Raw genomic sequence first — 17,655 nt, forward strand, 5'->3', positions numbered from 1 at the left:
AAGCTTCTCCTCAAAACAGAGTGGCTGGTCTGGGTGGTGAAGACAGAGGATGGAGGAGCTGGGAGATCACGTTTGTGCAAGGACTGAGACATCTTCCAGCAGAAGTCCTCCCACTGCTGCAAAAATGTAATGCCCATAAACAGCTTCTGACAGCTCATCTCTCTCACCTTCTCTGGCTCAGGATTCAAAGCCTTTTTCAGAGTTTCATTTATAAGTCAATTAGTGGTCATGTTGCTTGCTTTTCCCTCCTCCCCTTTGCACTTTTGTCAATTAGGAGAGTCGGGTCTGGGCAAATCCACGCTGGTGAATAGCCTGTTCCTGACAGACCTCTACAAAGACAGAAAGCTCCTCAACGCAGAGGGTAAGTTGGGGACAAAGCGGGGTGAACAGTTCTTGTGCCCGCAGGTCTAGACTGTCCTTAAGGACCAGTACTTTGGTTCCTTGCTTCAGCAGCAGCTACAGGCTTGGCTGGATCCCAGCCCTGTGGTTTGTTGCTCTGTTCTCTTTTGCTGGCTGCAGAGGCAAAAAGGGTTTGGCTGTAGGGCTCTTCTGTCCTACGAAGGCAAGATGCGGCTACAGAGCAGCACTAGCCCTTTGCGTTGAGATGTTGAGTTTTGTATTTTGTTCTTGGGTGCTGGAGTGGGGTAGGGATTCTTCTTCCCAAGTGACTGGACAAAATGTTCAGAATAGCTGGGCTACAAGCACTTCAGAGGTTTGTGTATCTTCTCGGAGTCTGTCTGCCTGCTGCTGGCCTCCCACAGTACCACTCCCTTGAGGCTCCTTAGAAGATGATCAGGGTTTTTGAAACCCAGGTTACTCCCTGTGCTCAGTGATAAGGAGAGAGCTGGCTTGTTGTGGGTGTGAGCAGGGTTCCTCAGTTACTGCCTGGGTTTAACTCTCGTATTCCTGTTCAAAGAGAGAATCAACCAGACAGTGGAGATTGTCAAGCACACAGTGGACATTGAGGAGAAGGGTGTCAAGCTGAAGCTGACCATAGTGGACACACCAGGATTTGGAGATGCTGTTAACAACACTGAGTGGTGAGCAGGCCACCGCTGCCTTCCTCCTAGTCCTTGGCCACATCTGCTTTCTGTGGGTGCTTCACAGGAAGGGGGTCTGGCAGTGGGCAGGGGGTGATAACTGCCATGTGGTCCCTAGGAGACAGTGTCCTGTTAAACACATGCTGTTGTTTTGATTGAATTATCCTTCCCAGCTGGAAGCCCATCACTGACTACATCGACCAGCAGTTTGAACAGTATTTCCGCGATGAGAGTGGCCTGAATCGGAAGAACATCCAGGACAACCGAGTGCATTGCTGCCTCTACTTCATCTCGCCCTTCGGGCATGGGTGAGAGCCCCAGCTGTGGGGCCGGGTGTGACTCAGCCCGGAGCAGAGACCCTTGTGCCCCAGGATTGCCCCGTGGCGGCTTGTACGTTGGCAGGGCTGTTGGCACAGGGGCAGAGCCATGCCGCTGCTCTCCCTCGGCTGAGCATCACACCACCTCCCGTGCCCTCGCTGGCACGACAGGCTGCCTCTCATCTCCCTCAGGCCTTACAGCCTGCTCTGGGAATCAGGAGAAGCAATGCCGCACAGACTTGTGTATTCCTGTCTAGCTAAGCCCGACTGATGGGTGGGACAGGGAGCTGGCCTGCAAGGGAGCAAATGCCCAGCCTGTGCCTGTGTGAGACGTTCAGCAGCAGAAAACCCAGACAGCTTTCCTACAGATACAGCCCTAGCTGAGGGCTGTCCCAGGGCTGCCCCAGGCTCTTGTGACAGTGCTGTCCCTTTCCCTTCGTGCTGGGTGGGTGGGAGAGGCTGGAGGGGAGCTGCCCAGTCTTTGCTAAGTTAGTCCTTGCTAACCGTGTCCCTCTGGGTCCCTGCTGCAGGCTGAGGCCTGTGGATGTCGAGTTCATGAAGGCTCTGCATGAGAAAGTCAACATTGTGCCCCTGATTGCCAAAGCAGACTGCCTGATCCCCTCCGAGATCCGGAAGCTCAAAGAGAGGGTGAGATGCCCTTTCTCTACAGGGGTATACCTGGTGTGGGGGCAGGGATGTGTTGCGGAGGGAGAGGAGCAGGATACCTCAGAGACAGACAGCGATATATATATATATATGTATAAAATAAATATAGTGCATGTGTGTGCGTGCATGTATATGTATATATATACACACAGAGAGTACCTGCAAATGTAATTGCGGCAGCGCTCTGCTGTGAGAAGGGAAGTGGTGTCTGCAGAGAGGCCACCTCTTGAGCAAACATCAAATGCTTTTGCCATCTGTAGGCTGTAGCAAACGCATGGTACCACAAACAGGGTATAAACCCAGCATTTCTGTACTGTTCAGTGTCGCATCCTTTTGTTTTTGTTTTGCATGGACACAGATCCGGGAAGAGATTGACAAATTTGGCATTAAAGTGTACCAGTTTCCTGAGTGTGACTCTGATGAAGATGAGGAGTTCAAGCAGCAAGACAGGGAGCTGAAGGTAAGGAACCTGCTCAGCAGGGGACTGGGAGGTCTGGCTCCTGGGTATGTCAGTTGCTCCAGAAGGAGCCAGAGCTGCTCTCTGTGTGCCAAAGGCCTGTGCTGCTGATACCCAGGAGACAGCCTACGTTGCCTCGCATGGTAGATCCCCTGGAGAAGGTGCTGGTGTCCTTGCTAGCACCTTGAAGTCAAGTGTGGCATGAAGACATGGCACTTCTGCTCCCCCACCAGGCAGTGTCAGTCTTTCCTTGGTCTACCCCAGCCTGGAGGGAGTCTGGGTTGCGCAGCATTCGTAAGCACCTATTTCTGAATGATGCCATCAGCGAGGAGGAGCAATTTGTGGGTGATGAGGCACCACTGTGACACATTAGTTGCATTTGGGGAGACAATATGACCATACAGGCCTGTCTGCAGGCCCCAGCAGCCCAGGCCTGACCCTGTCCCAGGCTGAGCCAGCCCTGCATGTGCATGCAGTATGGCCTTGTTTCTCCTGTCAGAGGGGGGCAATGGGCTTTCCCTTCTGAGCAGAGAGGAGCTCAGCCTGTACCTCCCTGCCTGGACAAGCTCTTGGCCTACACTGTCCCACTTGCTAGGTGTCCAAGCCTCTCTGCTCTGGCTTCCTTGTAGAATTTCTCCTCAAAGAAGGGATGCAGCCACCCGCAGAGACACAGCTTCCCTCAGGACAGCTGAGGTCAGGCTGGGAATCAGGCTACCTGCAGATCCCAGTGCCTTAGGCTTTTCTCTGCAGCTGGGTTGTGGTGTCCTCTGCTGTGGCACGTGTGGGTATCCCTGTGCCTTTCCTACCAGCACATTCCTCCTCCTGTTCACCTCCACCTGAGCTTGGCCCTTGGAGGAGGGATCCGTGGGCAGCTCCTGGCCCTTGGAGGAGGGATCTGTGGGCAGTTCTGGGCTGAGCTGGGCTCAGCGATGCCTCTCATTCCAGGAGAGCGCTCCCTTTGCCGTCATCGGTAGTAACACTGTGGTGGAGGCGAAAGGCCAGCGAGTCCGTGGACGGCTCTACCCCTGGGGCATTGTGGAAGGTAAGCGTGGTGCTTGGGAGCTGGCGCTGTGAGCGGGGGTGTGCAGGGACCGGGGGAAGGACAAGGAGACATGTGCACAGGGACGGCAGGGAGGTGCTCACCTCTGCACAGCCATGACTGACTGCCACCTTTGGCACATGGCAGGGGACAAGGTAGGCTAGAGACAGACACTGGGACCTGCTCAGGAGGACTGTTACTGGGGGTGTAGCAATCACCCGGCCTCTGAGGCCTTGACAGAGCGAAGAAGAGAGGATCCAGTGTGAATGGAATAATGTCTGGGCTTTAATGCACTAAGATATGCCTCCTTATTACAGGAAGAGGCTGGGCATTGCCAGTTTAGTTGCCGAGCAGAAGCATTGCCCTCAGCCACACTGTATCATAAACCCTCCTGCACTCTCGTTGTCTCCTACTGCTCCTGTATGTGCTGCAGTTGCTGGGCTGGTGGCTATGCTGATGCACGTGTTTGTCTCTAACTTTCTTCCTTTCTAAAGGGAGAAATTTCATAAAACCCGTAGGCAGAATAACCCTAGAATGGCTTTTGCTGCTGTTGCTGACTCCCCCATGCTGGCACGTAGCATTAAGGTCTTCTAGCTTTAGATCCCCAAAGCCTGTGTGTGCACTTGTGGGCTGGTGCTGGCTGCTTGGGCTGCCCAGCTACTGGCTCTGCTCTCTCGGTGGCTCCAGAGGCGGCTGTGCCTGTTGGGGTGCTGGCGTTTGGTCCTGGAATCAACTTTGTGAAACCTGACACAGCTGGCTTCCCTCAGCCCTGCAGAGAGGTAATGGAGATCACCACGGCAGGCACACCACTGCGAAGCTCAACGCTTCCCTGCAGAGTCTCACAGCGTTGCCTGGTGCCTGGCTTGCTCTGGTAACAGCAGCTCTTTCAGCTCTCCAGACCATTACCTGCTCATGGCTTTGCCCCTCAGAGGCTGAGTCAAGTCACTGGGGGAAACCGTCATGCTTACAGCAGCTTTTCAATCAGTCACAGATTCTGAGGAGATGAGCAGTTTGCTTCCAGCACCCATTGTGGTTCTAACGACATCCCGTGTACCTGGGAGCAGCATCCTCTTTTAGGGCTCTGCTGTACATGCTTAATTAATCCTCTTACCCAGAAAAAGTCCTGGGAACACAGTGACCTCATCAGCCTGGCCTCAGCACGGAGAAGCACAGAGCATCATCGAGGCCTGTGCCCCGGCCAGGAGGAGAGCCCCAGGCACTGGCGAGGAAGAGTGGGGAGAGGATGGGGAAGGGACCCTGGGGGTAATTTCTAGCCTGGGTGCCAGGAGGTGAGAAGGGGCTCTCTGGGGAGGGCTAGTGAGGTGTGACATCTAAGCATTCTCCTGTTGTTGCTTCTGCAGTGGAAAACCAGGCACACTGCGACTTTGTGAAGCTGCGGAACATGCTGATCCGGACACACATGCACGACCTGAAGGACGTCACTTGCGATGTCCACTATGAGAACTACCGAGCTCAGTGCATCCAGCAAATGACCAGGTGGGTCCCCACCGCTTCAACTGGAGGTGGCAAGGATGTCTCACTCTCTGCAGAGCTGGGGTTGCTCTCAGAATGGCTCATCGGTCAGGAGGTTGGGGGGTCTGCTGGGGACATGCTGGGCTGCAGCCTGGGGAATGGAAGTAAAATAGCAAATCCAAGTGTGTGTCTCACAGCCTGAGCCCATGGTGGGGATACTGCTGAGAATCGGCTTTTCTATCTGAGAATTCCCCAGGCAGATCTTGGGATATAGGCCTGGACACTTTTTTGTAGAGCTGTTCTTAGCACTGAGTGAAATACATCCAGCCTAATGAAACAGAGGATAAACCATTTCTCTGGTGGGCGAGAGCTGGGTGCATTGCCAAAGAGAAAGGCATTCTGCAGTTCTGTCCAAATGACAGCATGACCCTTGGGATGCTGCTGTTTCTCAGACAACAAAGCCCAGGCAATTAGTAAGACTCTTGACACGTCTCTGGAGATTTCTCTGCGCTGTCTTCCCATTGCATTTGATTCTATGTGGTTTTAGTCACAATGATCAGAAAATATAAGTGAGACCCCTCACAGGCTTCTCATTTGAAACCCCTTTTTTCCCTTCTCTCTTCCATGACTGAAATACTGGTGACAAATTGATGTTTAAGTAGGTCTTGGCCCATCTGTTGCAAACCATCCCCTTCACTTCCTGCCTGAACTGGGTGGGTAGCTCTGTGCTGCCACGTTGCAGAGCAGAAATGGCTGCACTTCACGGAGGAACAGTCCTGCATGTGTGTAAACGTGCAGGTTGGCACATTCTGTTCACACACAGCGTATCTTAGTACTTTTGCATAGCAGACGAGCCTGTCTTCTTCAACAGTGAGAATACAGGGTCCCAAAATAGCTACGTTAAGTGCTAGAGATCCGTGAGAGTGCTAGAGATCTGTGAGTGGTGTCACAGCTGCTGTTTAGGTAGTCTATGCATCTATTAAAAGAAGAGCACGATGAAAAAGCAATTGCTCAGCTTAAGAAAAGCTTAAGTTTGATACTGTTTCTCACACCATGGCTCATTCCTTGCTAGTGAACAAGTCCCGTACAACCAGAGCGTGGCCATTTCTAGCAGTGGGACAAAGTCCTTCTCTAGGAGGGCGTTTGGGAGGAGATCCCAAGCTCCAGGGCTGGAGTTGTCTCAATAATGAACCAGCGGTGACTCCAAGTGGTGAACGCCTGCAAGTGGCATCTTGAATTCCCAGTTTCATCCCAGGCGTCTTTGGCCACTACCATCCCCTCCTCACCTACTGAGAGCTCCTCTGACTTATGGAAGAAGGTCACCTCCTGCCTCTGCCCCTGCCTGCACTCATGAGCACCCTCAGCCCTCATCGCAATGCCGCTCTGCCGTGCCTGTTGTCTCTTGTCTCCCACCTCCTGAATATGAGGGCACGCTTTGTTATCAGACTTGCAGTGATTAAACTGCTCCCCTGGTTTTATCTTCCTGGAAGAAAGAGGACCATGGTGAGCATGTGGTGGTGCCTTAGGGATGCTGATAATTTGTGCTGATGCTGTGTGTATGTGTAGGCACATGCACAGATGAGCCAAAGGAGACCAGAAAAATCAACTCTAAATGTCTCTGCTAAGCTTGCCAATGCAGCTACAAAAGGTGGTCAGAAACATCAGCCCTTTCTGTGTCTGCTCTCAGTGTAAGACTAGTTTGGGTTTTCTCTTTTGGCTACCCACAAGCCAAAAGAATTTTGAAAACTTTTATTGACTTCAGTCTCATTCTGCATCCGAGTGTATCCCACACTTCTGGGCTAGGACGCCCCACAGCCCCTCCACCTGGCTGGGTGCATGCTGCTGCATTGCTGGCAGGTCTGCCATCATGAGTCACCGCCATTGCATGGTGGCACCAAAGCCAGCCAGGCTGAAGCAAGACTGACTGCATTTCTTCCCTCTCTCCATCTCTCTAGCAAGCTGACTCAGGACAACAGGATAGAAAGCCCAATTCCTATCCTGCCTCTCCCAACACCGGACACTGAGACAGAGAAGCTGATCAAAATGAAGGATGAGGAGGTGAGACCCATTTCTGCCTGGGTGTTGGAGCTGGAATTGGGGGTGTTTCTCCATGATTGCCCCATAGAGGCTGTCCTGGAGCTTCCCACTCCTGCCTCCCACCATCATGGACTTCTGGTGTGGAGGACAGGGTTTGAAAGCTGCAGCTTCCTCTGTCAGGGAAATGTGGCTCCATTCTGCCTGAGACACAGATGCCTCCGTGCTCAGGCAGGAGTTAATACTCTCCAAGGGATCCCTTTGTCAGCTCCAAGGGCCTACCTCCAGTGCAGATCACCAGCTCCCGGCCTCAGCAGATCCCTTTTTGACTATCTCTTTTCTGTCTCACGCAGTTACGGCGGATGCAAGAGATGCTGCAGAAGATGCAGCAGCAGATGCAGGATCAGTGAGAGGCAGGTACTCGGAGGGCAGAGGGAATCCCCCAGTGACCATCTGAGGCCTGGCAAGAGCTGTGGATGTTTAGAAAAGGTTTCCTGTTGTTTAGAGACTTGTGGGCAAGAGCTGCACCCGCACCCTCTAATTTATTAGCAGCAATGCTGGCCGTGTGGTCAGCTGGATTGTGGAGGAGGCTGTTCACTTAACAGTTCACTGATGTGTATTTCTTTTTTAATAATTATTCTTCCTTTTCTTTTTTCTTTTTTTTTTTAAAAAAAAAGAAAATAGCCTGGGAAGTCTCTAAGGCATCCTAAAAAAAGAAAAAAAGAAAAGAAAAAGATCTCCCTTTCCCATGTACTAATCTCTTGTTTGGGAATGCTCTGGTATTTAAAGTCCTGGTTTCTCTGGTGTACAAACTTGAAGACTATCTGTGTCAATGCACGTAAATGTTTGCTCCCAGCTGAGGTGCTGTGCCCCCCTCCCCGTTCCCCTTGTCTGGGGCCAGCACAAGCATTGTAAATGCAGCCGTACCCTCCTGTGAGTTTGACCTGTGCTGCTCAGCCTCCTCAGTGTGGGGCCAGCTCTGGCCCAGAGAGCTGGGGGTTTCTCTGTGCACTGACCTGCTCAGGGGTCCTAATGGTCGCCTGATTTCCTGCTCGGGTTTTTCGGAGTTTTTTTGTTTAGTTGGTTGGTTTTGGTTTTCCTATCAAGAAACTCCAGGATCTTTGCACTGAGCAGCAGGGGACTGAGTCTCTTGAGGTCAGTTAGAGGAAATGGCTTCCGCTGCTCTCAGTTATGTTTTTCCGGCAGAGAGGATGAGTTATTGACTATTGCTTGCAAGGAGGAGATGATGGGAGTGAGCACCTCCCACGCAGGCCGGGGGTGTTGGTAGAGGAACCCCAGGGCCCTGCAGTAGCTGAGTGAGGGTGTCTCATGGTTTAGTTCTGGTCATCCAGCTGCAGTGTGTCTTCAGCATCTGCTCTGAAAAGCATCATGCCAGCCAGAGTGCTTGGCTTTGGAGGGGTTAGAAACTCCAGGGCTGAAATCCAACCCCAAGTGCCCTACCCCCAGGCTTTGTGGTCCCACAAGCACAGTGCTGGCTCCGGGCCTCTCCTGGGAAAAGGGGCAGTTTCTGTAGGCTTGTATGAGAGATCTACAAGCCGCCTGTCCAGACGGGTGTTGGGTCAGTGTGGCATGTGCAGGAGTATCACTGCGTGGGGCTGAGCACAGCCCAGCAGGCTTGGCACTTGCTCCCCTGCCTTTCCCCTGGGACTTGGCCCTTCTCCCCCTCCCCGGTCCAAGGCTTTTCCTGTCTCAGTGCTCGGAAGGTTGATGGATCTGCTGGGCAGAGATAAGAGCACTCACAGGGCAGCAGCTTCTGTCCTGTTCTTGCTTCCTGCAGTATTTTTAACTTCAGTCCAGCCAGAGCAGAGCCCTGGAGTGCGACGTGCCTGACAGGGCAGGCCTCACCAGCAACACTGCCATGCCCACAGGGAATCAAGGCTGTTGGAGGGAGAGACACTTGGCTCTTCCCTCTGACTCCAGGAAGTGCTGCCATGGGCTGGGCCCTTCTCCTCTGGCTCCCGGACCAATTCCTCTGTCCCTTTTCCCTCTTCATATCTGCTCCTCCATCTCTGGCTCTCCCCAGTAGATCTCCCCAGGTAGGAAGCACAGTGTTGGCCAGGAATAGTCAGGCCCTAAATTCTGTTATTAGGCACTGCATTTGTCTGATTCCCCCTGTGGGGCTTTAGAGTCCTGATCAGGGCTTTTCCAGGCGGTGAGTAGGTTGGCTGGTTCCAGTTATTCACTGTAGAGAGCCTCTGCTTAGCCAGAACATGGGCTGCAGGGCAGGGGAGAGACCCTGGCGCAGTGTGGAAGGACAAAGAGAGGGTGGAAACCCCTTGGCAGAAATTGGCAAGCTTGGCAAGGGCAGTGTTCAACAATATTTGTTTTTCTTTCATGCTCCCCTGTACTGGGCTCATAAGTGACAGTAGCAGTGCCAGCCTAGGAGAGGGGAAGGGTTCAGCTTGTCTTCTGTAACATGCAGGACCAAGGTGTTTAAGAAGGAAATGCAGCCTTTGTGCGATGTGCTTACTTGAGCAGTGGAGTAGCCTGAAACGGGAGCTTCGTCCACATTTTCTGGAGCTGGTTTGCTGCTGTCCGAAGCAGGAGGACTGCTGAGTTTTCAGCTTTATCTGTGCTAGCATAACTGGCAACACCTTGCAGTACCTGTCCCCTCTTTTCTTACACTAGTCTTGTCTGTGAGGAGGACGTTCTGGACGTTCTGTTGCAAATGAGCCTTGTCCAGCTGGAGATGTTCCTCTTTCAGATTGATTCCTAGACGGTAAAGGAGACCTTTACCCTTTAGCATAGACACAGAGAAGCTGACAGCTTTTATCCAGGGCTGTGTGCAGAAGTGCTGTGTGCTGGTGAGAGCACTGGGTACGCTGGTCACAGGCAGGCAGGATTGCTGAGGCTGAATTTGCCCCTGTCCCTCTGGGTGAGGAAGTCTTCATCAGCTCAGTGCGCATGGCTCCTACATCAGGTCGACAGTCACAAGTCTGTCCGTTACAGAGAGAGGAGGCCTTCGGCTGCCAGCTAGCGAAGATGGTTCAGGCTGCACTTCAAGTAAAATGCAGAGGAGTGAGGCACCAGAGATGGCTTCTGCAGAGGGGCAGTGGTACTGCTGAAATCACGTCCCCGTGTGGGGGGTTTCCTGCCCAGAGCACCAGAGTTTGGGGGCTGTCCAGAAAGGGACTAGAGACTGACTTTGGGGGGCACCAGGGATTCAGGCTCTGGCCTGGAAGGTGGCATCTGTTTATTAAAGGAGTGTTTTGTACTGCTGCGTTGAGCTGCACAGTGAGCGGAGAAGAGACTCCTGAACAAATGTAGCTCTGCCATTTGGCTCTGGCAGTGAGAAGTGTGGGTAGGAAAGTAATTTAACACCTCCCCTCATGAAACCCTCCACAGCCTTATATGTGACCCCCGCACCCCCGGGCACATTCCCATGCCTCTGCCAAGCTTTGCCCTGCTGAGTGAGTGGCTGCAGGGGTGGTGTCCCACTCCACAGAGCTATCCCAGGCTGCAGCTGGGGCTGTCGGTACAACATCTTGGACCTTGTGCCTGGCCGGGCAGGGAGTCGTGGCATGAACTCCATGTGTGCCCCTGCTGTGCTGGTCCTGCCTGTGCAGTCCTTGCTGCCTCCCTGCATGCCTCCCCCCAGGAAGGAGGGGGTCCCGCTCTTCATGCTCTGCAATGGCGTTCGCGGCTCCTCCTCACAAACCCTGCTGTGCTTTAACGCTGGCTTGCTCCTGCCACGGAATTTCCTCACCCCCTGCTCCATTCCTAGGCTCTTTGTTTCCTGTCCATCTGTTGGGTTATTATAATATATTTTTTTTTGTAAATTTCTGTTTGAACATTTTGTCATTGTGAACAAAGAAAAATGAAACCTTTTAAAACATATCCATTTTATTAAATGATTATTATTATTATTAATAATGTTTACTACCTGAATTGATCAGTGAAATAAATACATTCAAAAAACAACTTCTTTCTGTTTAATTTTCAGTCCCTTTGAGCAGCATTGGTGATACATTATCGGCAAGAGAGAGCAAAAGTGTTGCTCTTTCTCCTTTTATCTAATTCTGTCAGAGCAGGCTCTAGGCAGGACTTCCTGCGTGGGACTTCTGGCCTGTGTTTATGTCAGAAGCTAGAAGAGATGATCTTGAAGTTCTTCTATCTTTAAGCTTTGCCTAGGAGCAGTGCCTAAATCAGCAGTGGGCAGCTGGGCAGGATCCAGTCCCAGGAAATCCGTTTTATAAGTAGCCAGAGGATCATTGCTGAGTCTGTGCTGCATGCAGAGCTGGGATGGGTCTGGCTCTAGATCAGCCCTGTGCCACACCTGGCCTGCGAATAAATGTAGCACCAAATGCATGAGTCAAGCTGTGGCAGTCAAGCTGGTCCCAACTGGAAAGCAGGCGCTGCAGGAAAAACTGGGTTCGTTTGCTGGCCTAAGATCTCTTTCCCACTCTGCCTGCCTGCCACAGTGGAACAACTGGAATGATCTGCTCCAACTTAATAGAAATTTAAAGCTTAATTGTTTTGTTTAGAGCATCAGAGATTTCCCCTTGGTTAAGGCCAAGTTCTGCTGTTGTTTACACCCTAAATTCTCTTAACATCAGCACATTCAGAGTGTTCATTATTTCTGCTCTGTACAGTGTGCACAGTACAAGGTAATGGAGAGTCAGGCCTAATGGGGCAACAGTTTCACAATGTAATTCTGGTGGCCTTATGCTCAGGAGCATAGCCAATGCCTACAGTCCAGCTGATGGCAGAAAAATGTCTGTGAAGGTGCGATGGCCTGGAGAAGACAAGATTCTGTCTAAATGTAGTTTTGACCCTTGGACTTGCCTGTTCAAGTATTTGTGTAATGCAACTTCTGAACAAAGGATGTGGTCAGTCTTTCTCAGTAACTGCAAGCTACACTCAGCGAGAGCTGCCGACTCACTTGGCTCTCAAAAGAGCAGTCCCTCGGCACACTGTCTTTCCCAGTCCATTGTCCTTCCTGTGCATCTAACTAGTTTATTTTGATGCAGACAGTGAAACGCCAGGAGTTACATTTTACTCCGATAACCATCATGAGAGGATGCAAGTATCTGGAGAATCTTTCTCCTTAGCTCAACTATTGATACCCGTGTGGTCACTGGAAGTCCATTTCTTTCAGCAGATCTTCCACTGCTAATTAGGAGTAGATTTGTGTCACTGCCTCGAGGGAAATCTTGGGGTCAGCACACTGCAAAGTGCTAGGTCTCACCGCTCTGCCTAATACAGTCTTCCTGATGAAATGGGAAACCAAAGGCCACAGTGCTCAAGGAGTGCAGGACAAACTAGTAATGTCACCTCCCAGGTTGAAATGCATTTTGAGTTACTACTTTGCAACAGAGACTTTGCAGTGTTTCTGTTGGGCTGAGCATGTGGGCCCAGAATCACAGTTATCAGTACTGTCAGCACCTCTCCCAGCAGATGTGTTCTTGTGAGCAGTGTCGGCTCCCATTTCTTGGAAGACTTGCTCAGTGAAAACTCAGCTTCCGGTGACATGCAGCAAACTTGCAGGAAGGCCTCATGTGGGAGGTGTCCCTGGGATGAGCCTAACCCTTATCTTGCCAGCCAGCTGCAAGGGGTTTATCCGGGAGCTCAGCTATGCTGCTGCAGACACTCTTGCACTGGCTGGACTGCCTTAAGACCTTCTTCTTGTGTTGTAAAGTCAGCAAGAAAGCAAGGATTGAACTACTCTGGTAAGTCAACAAAGCTACCTTCTGTTCTTTTTTTTTTTTCATTTGGTTGACAAATGAAAAGCACGGCCTTGTTGCAGGTATGTGTAGTTCTCCTAAAGAAGTTGTAGCAGGTCATGTGTTCAGCGGTGGCATGAGACTGCAATACAAAGACAGCTAGCTCATTGATCCATGTCTCCCAGAATGGCCACAGCTCCAGAAGGAGATTATTCACCTGCTGGAGCAATGACTAGCATGGAAAACTCCACTGACCTCCACCCTTGGTGATCAGCACCTTCTCTGCTGGCCAAGGACTGTTTATCGCTTCTTTTCGAAACTGGAAAGGCTATTTTTTACTTGTGGTAACAGTAAATTTATTTCTGAATCTCCTTTGGCAGTTTGCATGAACAAAGCTTTGCTTACAGATGTAATTCAGAGCTATGATAAGGCATGAGCAGTTTCATATTATAACTTTTCATTCCTTGACATAATTTTTCTTGGCTACCCTAGTAATGCACCTCCAGTAATGCTGAAAATACAAGCAGCCCTTGTACACTTCTGAGGACTAGTGAAAATGAATTTGATGTCTGCAGCTAAACCTCCCAGTGATATGAACAGCCGTCTGTTCATATCCCTCCTCAAATCCAGGGTTGGAAGACCAGGAACATTCCCTCTCCTGTAATGAGAGACCAAGAGTTTGCACACCTTTTTTAACTCTGTTCTTTCCAGAGCTCTTGCATCTCCTGTGAAGGACAGCAAATTCACCCAACTTTAGAAACTCATCCTCAGAACAAACCAGCAAAAGACTTGGGCTGTGGTGTTGGTCCTAGTTTCTGTGGTGTCTACTTGCCTGGTCTCCACCTCATCCAGTCTCACCAGGGGAGTGTCTGCAGGTGAAGATGAACAGTGGAATTCTCTTCTTGTCCCTCCTTAGCTTCCTCCCAGTCGTGATGCCCGTATGCCCTGTGCCATGCAAGTGTGCCACCAACATCATTGACTGCACGTCAAAAGGCCTAACTGTAGCAAAACTACCAGTTGCTTTCCGTCCTTCAGCTGAAATTATCCACCTTGGTTACAACATGCTCACCTCTATTCCCAGTGGGCTCTTTGACAACCTAAAGAACCTCCAGGTAGTCTACCTGCAGGGCAACCCTTGGGAATGCAACTGCGACATTCTCTACTTGCGCTCCTGGCTCCAGTGGCAGCAGAACCGGACCTTATACAGGGATGTGAGATGCACTTCCCCAGCTCACCTGCAGGACCGGATCATTGCCTATCTGACAGAAGATGAGTTAATCTCCACATGCCAGTACTGGTACTGCAGCCTGGCTCTCCTCTCTCAGCTCAGTCTCTTCATCCTCCTTTTCCTCCAGGGTATCTTGGTTATCTTCATCATTGTCTACCTGCAGAAATTTCGGAGAATGACCGCTGAAGCCCAGAGCACCTCCTGAGATCTACACCAGCATGTAGACACTTGGGCATCTTCTTCAAGAAGCTGCTACAACAGTGATTAACATCACAAGACTGAAGACCTTCCTCCCCCTTGGGTGATGCTGTGCCAAGGTCATGTGGGCTGTGATATCCAGAGGGGACAATTCAGAGCACCGTCTGATCCTGACTGCAGTCCGAAGCAAGACTTGAACTGATCAGACACTTGCTGTATTTACAAAGACCTGATGTTGTGTTTTTTAATGCTTTAAACTCTTTAGCATGGTCTTGATTGCTTTGCTGAGCTGGGAATCATTCTGGTTTGGTAGACAAAGGAAGCCATGAACAACAGCAACCAGAATGGACTCAAACTGCTCATAAGCTCGTAGTGGTGATGGTGCTTGATCCCTCCTATGCTAGAGTATTTCAGTCTTGCTTTCCACGATGTCTCTGGTCAGATGAGGGCAGAGGTGGACAGTGAACAGTTCAGGTACTGGACTAGGACAATGGAGAAATACAGTTTCCTTGGTGCTATTACAGATTGCCTTAGTAACTCTGGACAAGTGACTTAGTCTCCTCCTGCCTCAGTTTCCCATCAGTAAAAGGGAAAGGATGTTTCTTCTTGTTTGATGCATCTTTTCCAACATTATTCTGGGGGAGGGAGGGAAAGTTTAGAAGCCTACCCATTTATCCTAATTCCTTTTAATCTGCTTACAGTTGTAATACTGACTTAAATGTGTACTGAGTCAGACAGGGGCCCCGCATGCTTATGAGAAATTCGCCCTGAAGCCAAGAGTTGTTGAGACCAGAGGCTCTTTCTGACTGTGCTTGTACGGCACCTGGCACAAGAGATCTGGTCTTTTCTAGAGACTCCAACTGCAAAAAATCACTGTAGCCCTACTACTGGTTATGAAGTTCCTTAATTACTTTTGGAATGAAGCAAAATTGAAATAAAATAATGATACATGACGATGTAAATGGCTTCTTTTTTCCATTTTACACAAGGTATCTTGCACTCTCACACGCTCCCTGGCAATTTCTTACGCTCAAAGTCTGTGCCAAGCAAACCAAACACCGAGGGCGGGTGGAGATGTTACCACAACTACACCATAGGGCTCAGCTTTGACAGGTACCGGCTTCCACAACGGGCCAGTCTAAACGCGGAGTTTCTGATAGTTCGACTAAGTTGCTGCGTGTTTTTCTGTGGTGCGGGCTGGACAGGGCAGGGTGCCTGTGGGTGCGCGGGGCTCCGGGGCTCAGCCCGCGCCCGCCGCCCCTGGCGGGCCTGATTAGCCCCGAGCGCCCGCAGCTGGAGCCTGCCCGCGCCTCCGGGCACGAGGCTGCGCGGGAGCCTGGGAGGGGAAGGAGCCGCGCCGGGGGTGCCTGAGGGGAAAAGGAAGGTCCTGGGGCTTCTCTGCCACGGGTGGCTTCGCCTCGGCTCAGCTCAGCTCATCACGGGGGTGAATGCCTGCCCCAAAAGCATGAAGTGTGGCAGTGGAATAAGCCCCTGGTGCTCGGGGGGAGGCTGAGGTGGGAAGATGGGGTCCTCTGTGCAATGTGTGACCCTTCGCTGTGCTGAGAGAGGGCTGGCGGGCAGCGTGGCCGACGGCATTGGAAGCCGAGGAGGACGTTCACCGTGCTGCGCGCGCCTGGGCCAGCCTGGCGTGAGGTGAGTGACACATGGCTCTGCCTCGGGAGGCCTCTTTGCACTCTCTGCCCCGTGTCCTTCCAAAACTAATCCTCTGTGGCATTAGCCTGACTGGACATAGTACCTAAGGAAATGGAGTTCCAGCTCAGATTTGGTTTTTCTTCTGGGGACTGGACCTTGCCAGACTTTGTAGCCAGTGCAGCTCTTGCTAGGGGCTGCAGTATCACCAGTGACCATGGCCTCCAAGGGGGACACAGTTCCACCAAGGAGCCTGCTCTGTGGAGATGCCCAAATTAATGCTCCATGAGGCCCCTGGACACTTTCAAATCTCTGATTTTTAAGTACTGTTGTTTGTTTGTTTGTTTTTGCCTCTGAGGATCAAACTTTCCACAGGAATAGAAAGCCTGTTTTCTAGCTTGTTTTTCCCCACTGTCCTGTTCCCAAAATCAAGATGCAGATGTGTAAGGAAGTAGCTCAACCCACTGTCTCCCCTTCACCTCTTCCCTCTCATTTCTTTAAGTCAATTGTACTGTTATTTTAGCTGGTTTATGCCTGTTGTTGAAGTCCCTTTACTGACACATGCAAAGGATGTAAAAGGCCCTTGGTCTCCCAGTGAAGTGTGCCAGTGTGGCAGAATGAATCCCTGGTTTTGCCTGCAGACTTTTAGCTGCGTTTACCTGGGTTAAAGGATGTTTCTAGTGTAGGTGAGCAGGTGCTGACAGTGCTACCAGCACGGGCTCAGTTGCTGGGAGAGGCTGGACTGGGAGCAGGCACGATCCCAGCCCTCTGACTGCTCAGCTGCCTGCCTGTCAGCACGGCCGTGAGGTGCTGGAAAACCTTCAGGGCTCAGCGAGCCCACAAAGACAGAACAACTGCTGACTTTGGCTTCACTTCCCCGGGGAGGCAGGAGGGGTCCTGACTCTTCATCGTTAAGTCTTGGCACATGAAACATAAAAAGCCGTTTTGGTATCATTTGCACCTGTGAAGAATGTGATCAGCCATAGCAATGTGATAATGAATTGCACCAAGCGCAGAGTGATTTGTATGCTGTGGCAGCATGTCTAATCCATAAATCTAGAGCCTGCATGTCTTGGCTTCTCCTGGCTCGGAAAGCTGCACGTCACAGATGCTTTCTTGCTCCGCTGGCCTGTGGAGGGTCTGCTGTGCTGCTGCTGAAGGGAGAACTGGCTTGTTTTCTGAAGAGAGGGACTGTTCGAGGCTGCACGGTGGCTTCAAAGGGGAAGCAGTGCTGAAATATGGCAAAGATAAATGCAAGCTATTAAGCTGCTCTGCAAATCGCTTTCTAGTATCAAGGCCAATCCAGTACCTGGGCATGCAGAATTGGGCTGCCAGGCTTGCTGGGCAGGTTGCTGCATTACCAAAGGCTCAGGGTGCTTCCAGGCAGCTCCTTTCTCTGGTAGATACTGGGTTAAAAAACCCTGGGAAACCACACCAAAGTGTGTTTGCGGCCTCCATGATGCAGAGCTCCAAACCTGAGGTATCAAAAAGGAGGTCAGCACTTCCCAAGTGAAGGACCAAATGGTTGGTAGATGACATTGGGTAAGGCACACTGGTTCCTTCTTCTTTCAAACACCTGGTTTTTCAGGTATCTGCATGGTGAGCCTTGCATGCTTTGCAGAGTAAAAGAAGTCTTGAAAGGAAAGCAAGCTGATTTTGGAGCCTAGAGAATTTTAGCCCAGAATCTGTCAGAGAACCAGTTTTTCAGTCTCTGTGCCTTATGGTGATAGTGGTTATGTTTTGCGTCAAGATTGCCGCAGGTGCTTGTTTACAGATTGGGTTCATGTGACACCTGGGAACCTACCGCTGTTGTTTCAAATAGACTTTCAGAGTTTCCGCACCCTCGTGTGTGGGATGAAAATATCACAT

General features: G+C 51.1%; 2 protein-coding genes across 4 annotated transcripts in view; both read left to right on the top strand.

Moving 5' to 3' along the window:
• The window catches only part of SEPTIN5 (septin 5), a 43,872-nt gene extending 36,182 nt beyond the window's left edge, over positions 1–7,690 (top strand). For all 3 annotated transcript variants that reach the window (XM_075434391.1, XM_075434389.1, XM_075434390.1), the window contains exons 3-11: positions 275–361; positions 917–1,040; positions 1,214–1,348; positions 1,888–2,005; positions 2,382–2,483; positions 3,426–3,522; positions 4,881–5,016; positions 6,948–7,050; positions 7,380–7,690. In XM_075434391.1, coding sequence (XP_075290506.1) covers positions 275–361; positions 917–1,040; positions 1,214–1,348; positions 1,888–2,005; positions 2,382–2,483; positions 3,426–3,522; positions 4,881–5,016; positions 6,948–7,050; positions 7,380–7,436 — 959 coding nt within the window. In that variant the 3' untranslated portion in view covers positions 7,437–7,690. The remainder of the gene's footprint in view (positions 1–274; positions 362–916; positions 1,041–1,213; positions 1,349–1,887; positions 2,006–2,381; positions 2,484–3,425; positions 3,523–4,880; positions 5,017–6,947; positions 7,051–7,379) is intronic.
• Positions 7,691–12,723: 5,033 nt separating this feature from the next.
• On the top strand, positions 12,724–15,084 carry GP1BB (glycoprotein Ib platelet subunit beta). The gene has a single exon (XM_075434393.1). It carries the CDS (start codon positions 13,592–13,594, stop codon positions 14,141–14,143), a length of 552 nt encoding a protein of 183 aa, XP_075290508.1. The 5' UTR covers positions 12,724–13,591; the 3' UTR covers positions 14,144–15,084.
• Positions 15,085–17,655: the final 2,571 nt, after the last annotated feature.

This window comes from Opisthocomus hoazin, chromosome 13 (assembly GCF_030867145.1).
Source record: "Opisthocomus hoazin isolate bOpiHoa1 chromosome 13, bOpiHoa1.hap1, whole genome shotgun sequence".
In the NCBI taxonomy this organism is placed as follows: domain Eukaryota; kingdom Metazoa; phylum Chordata; class Aves; order Opisthocomiformes; family Opisthocomidae; genus Opisthocomus; species Opisthocomus hoazin.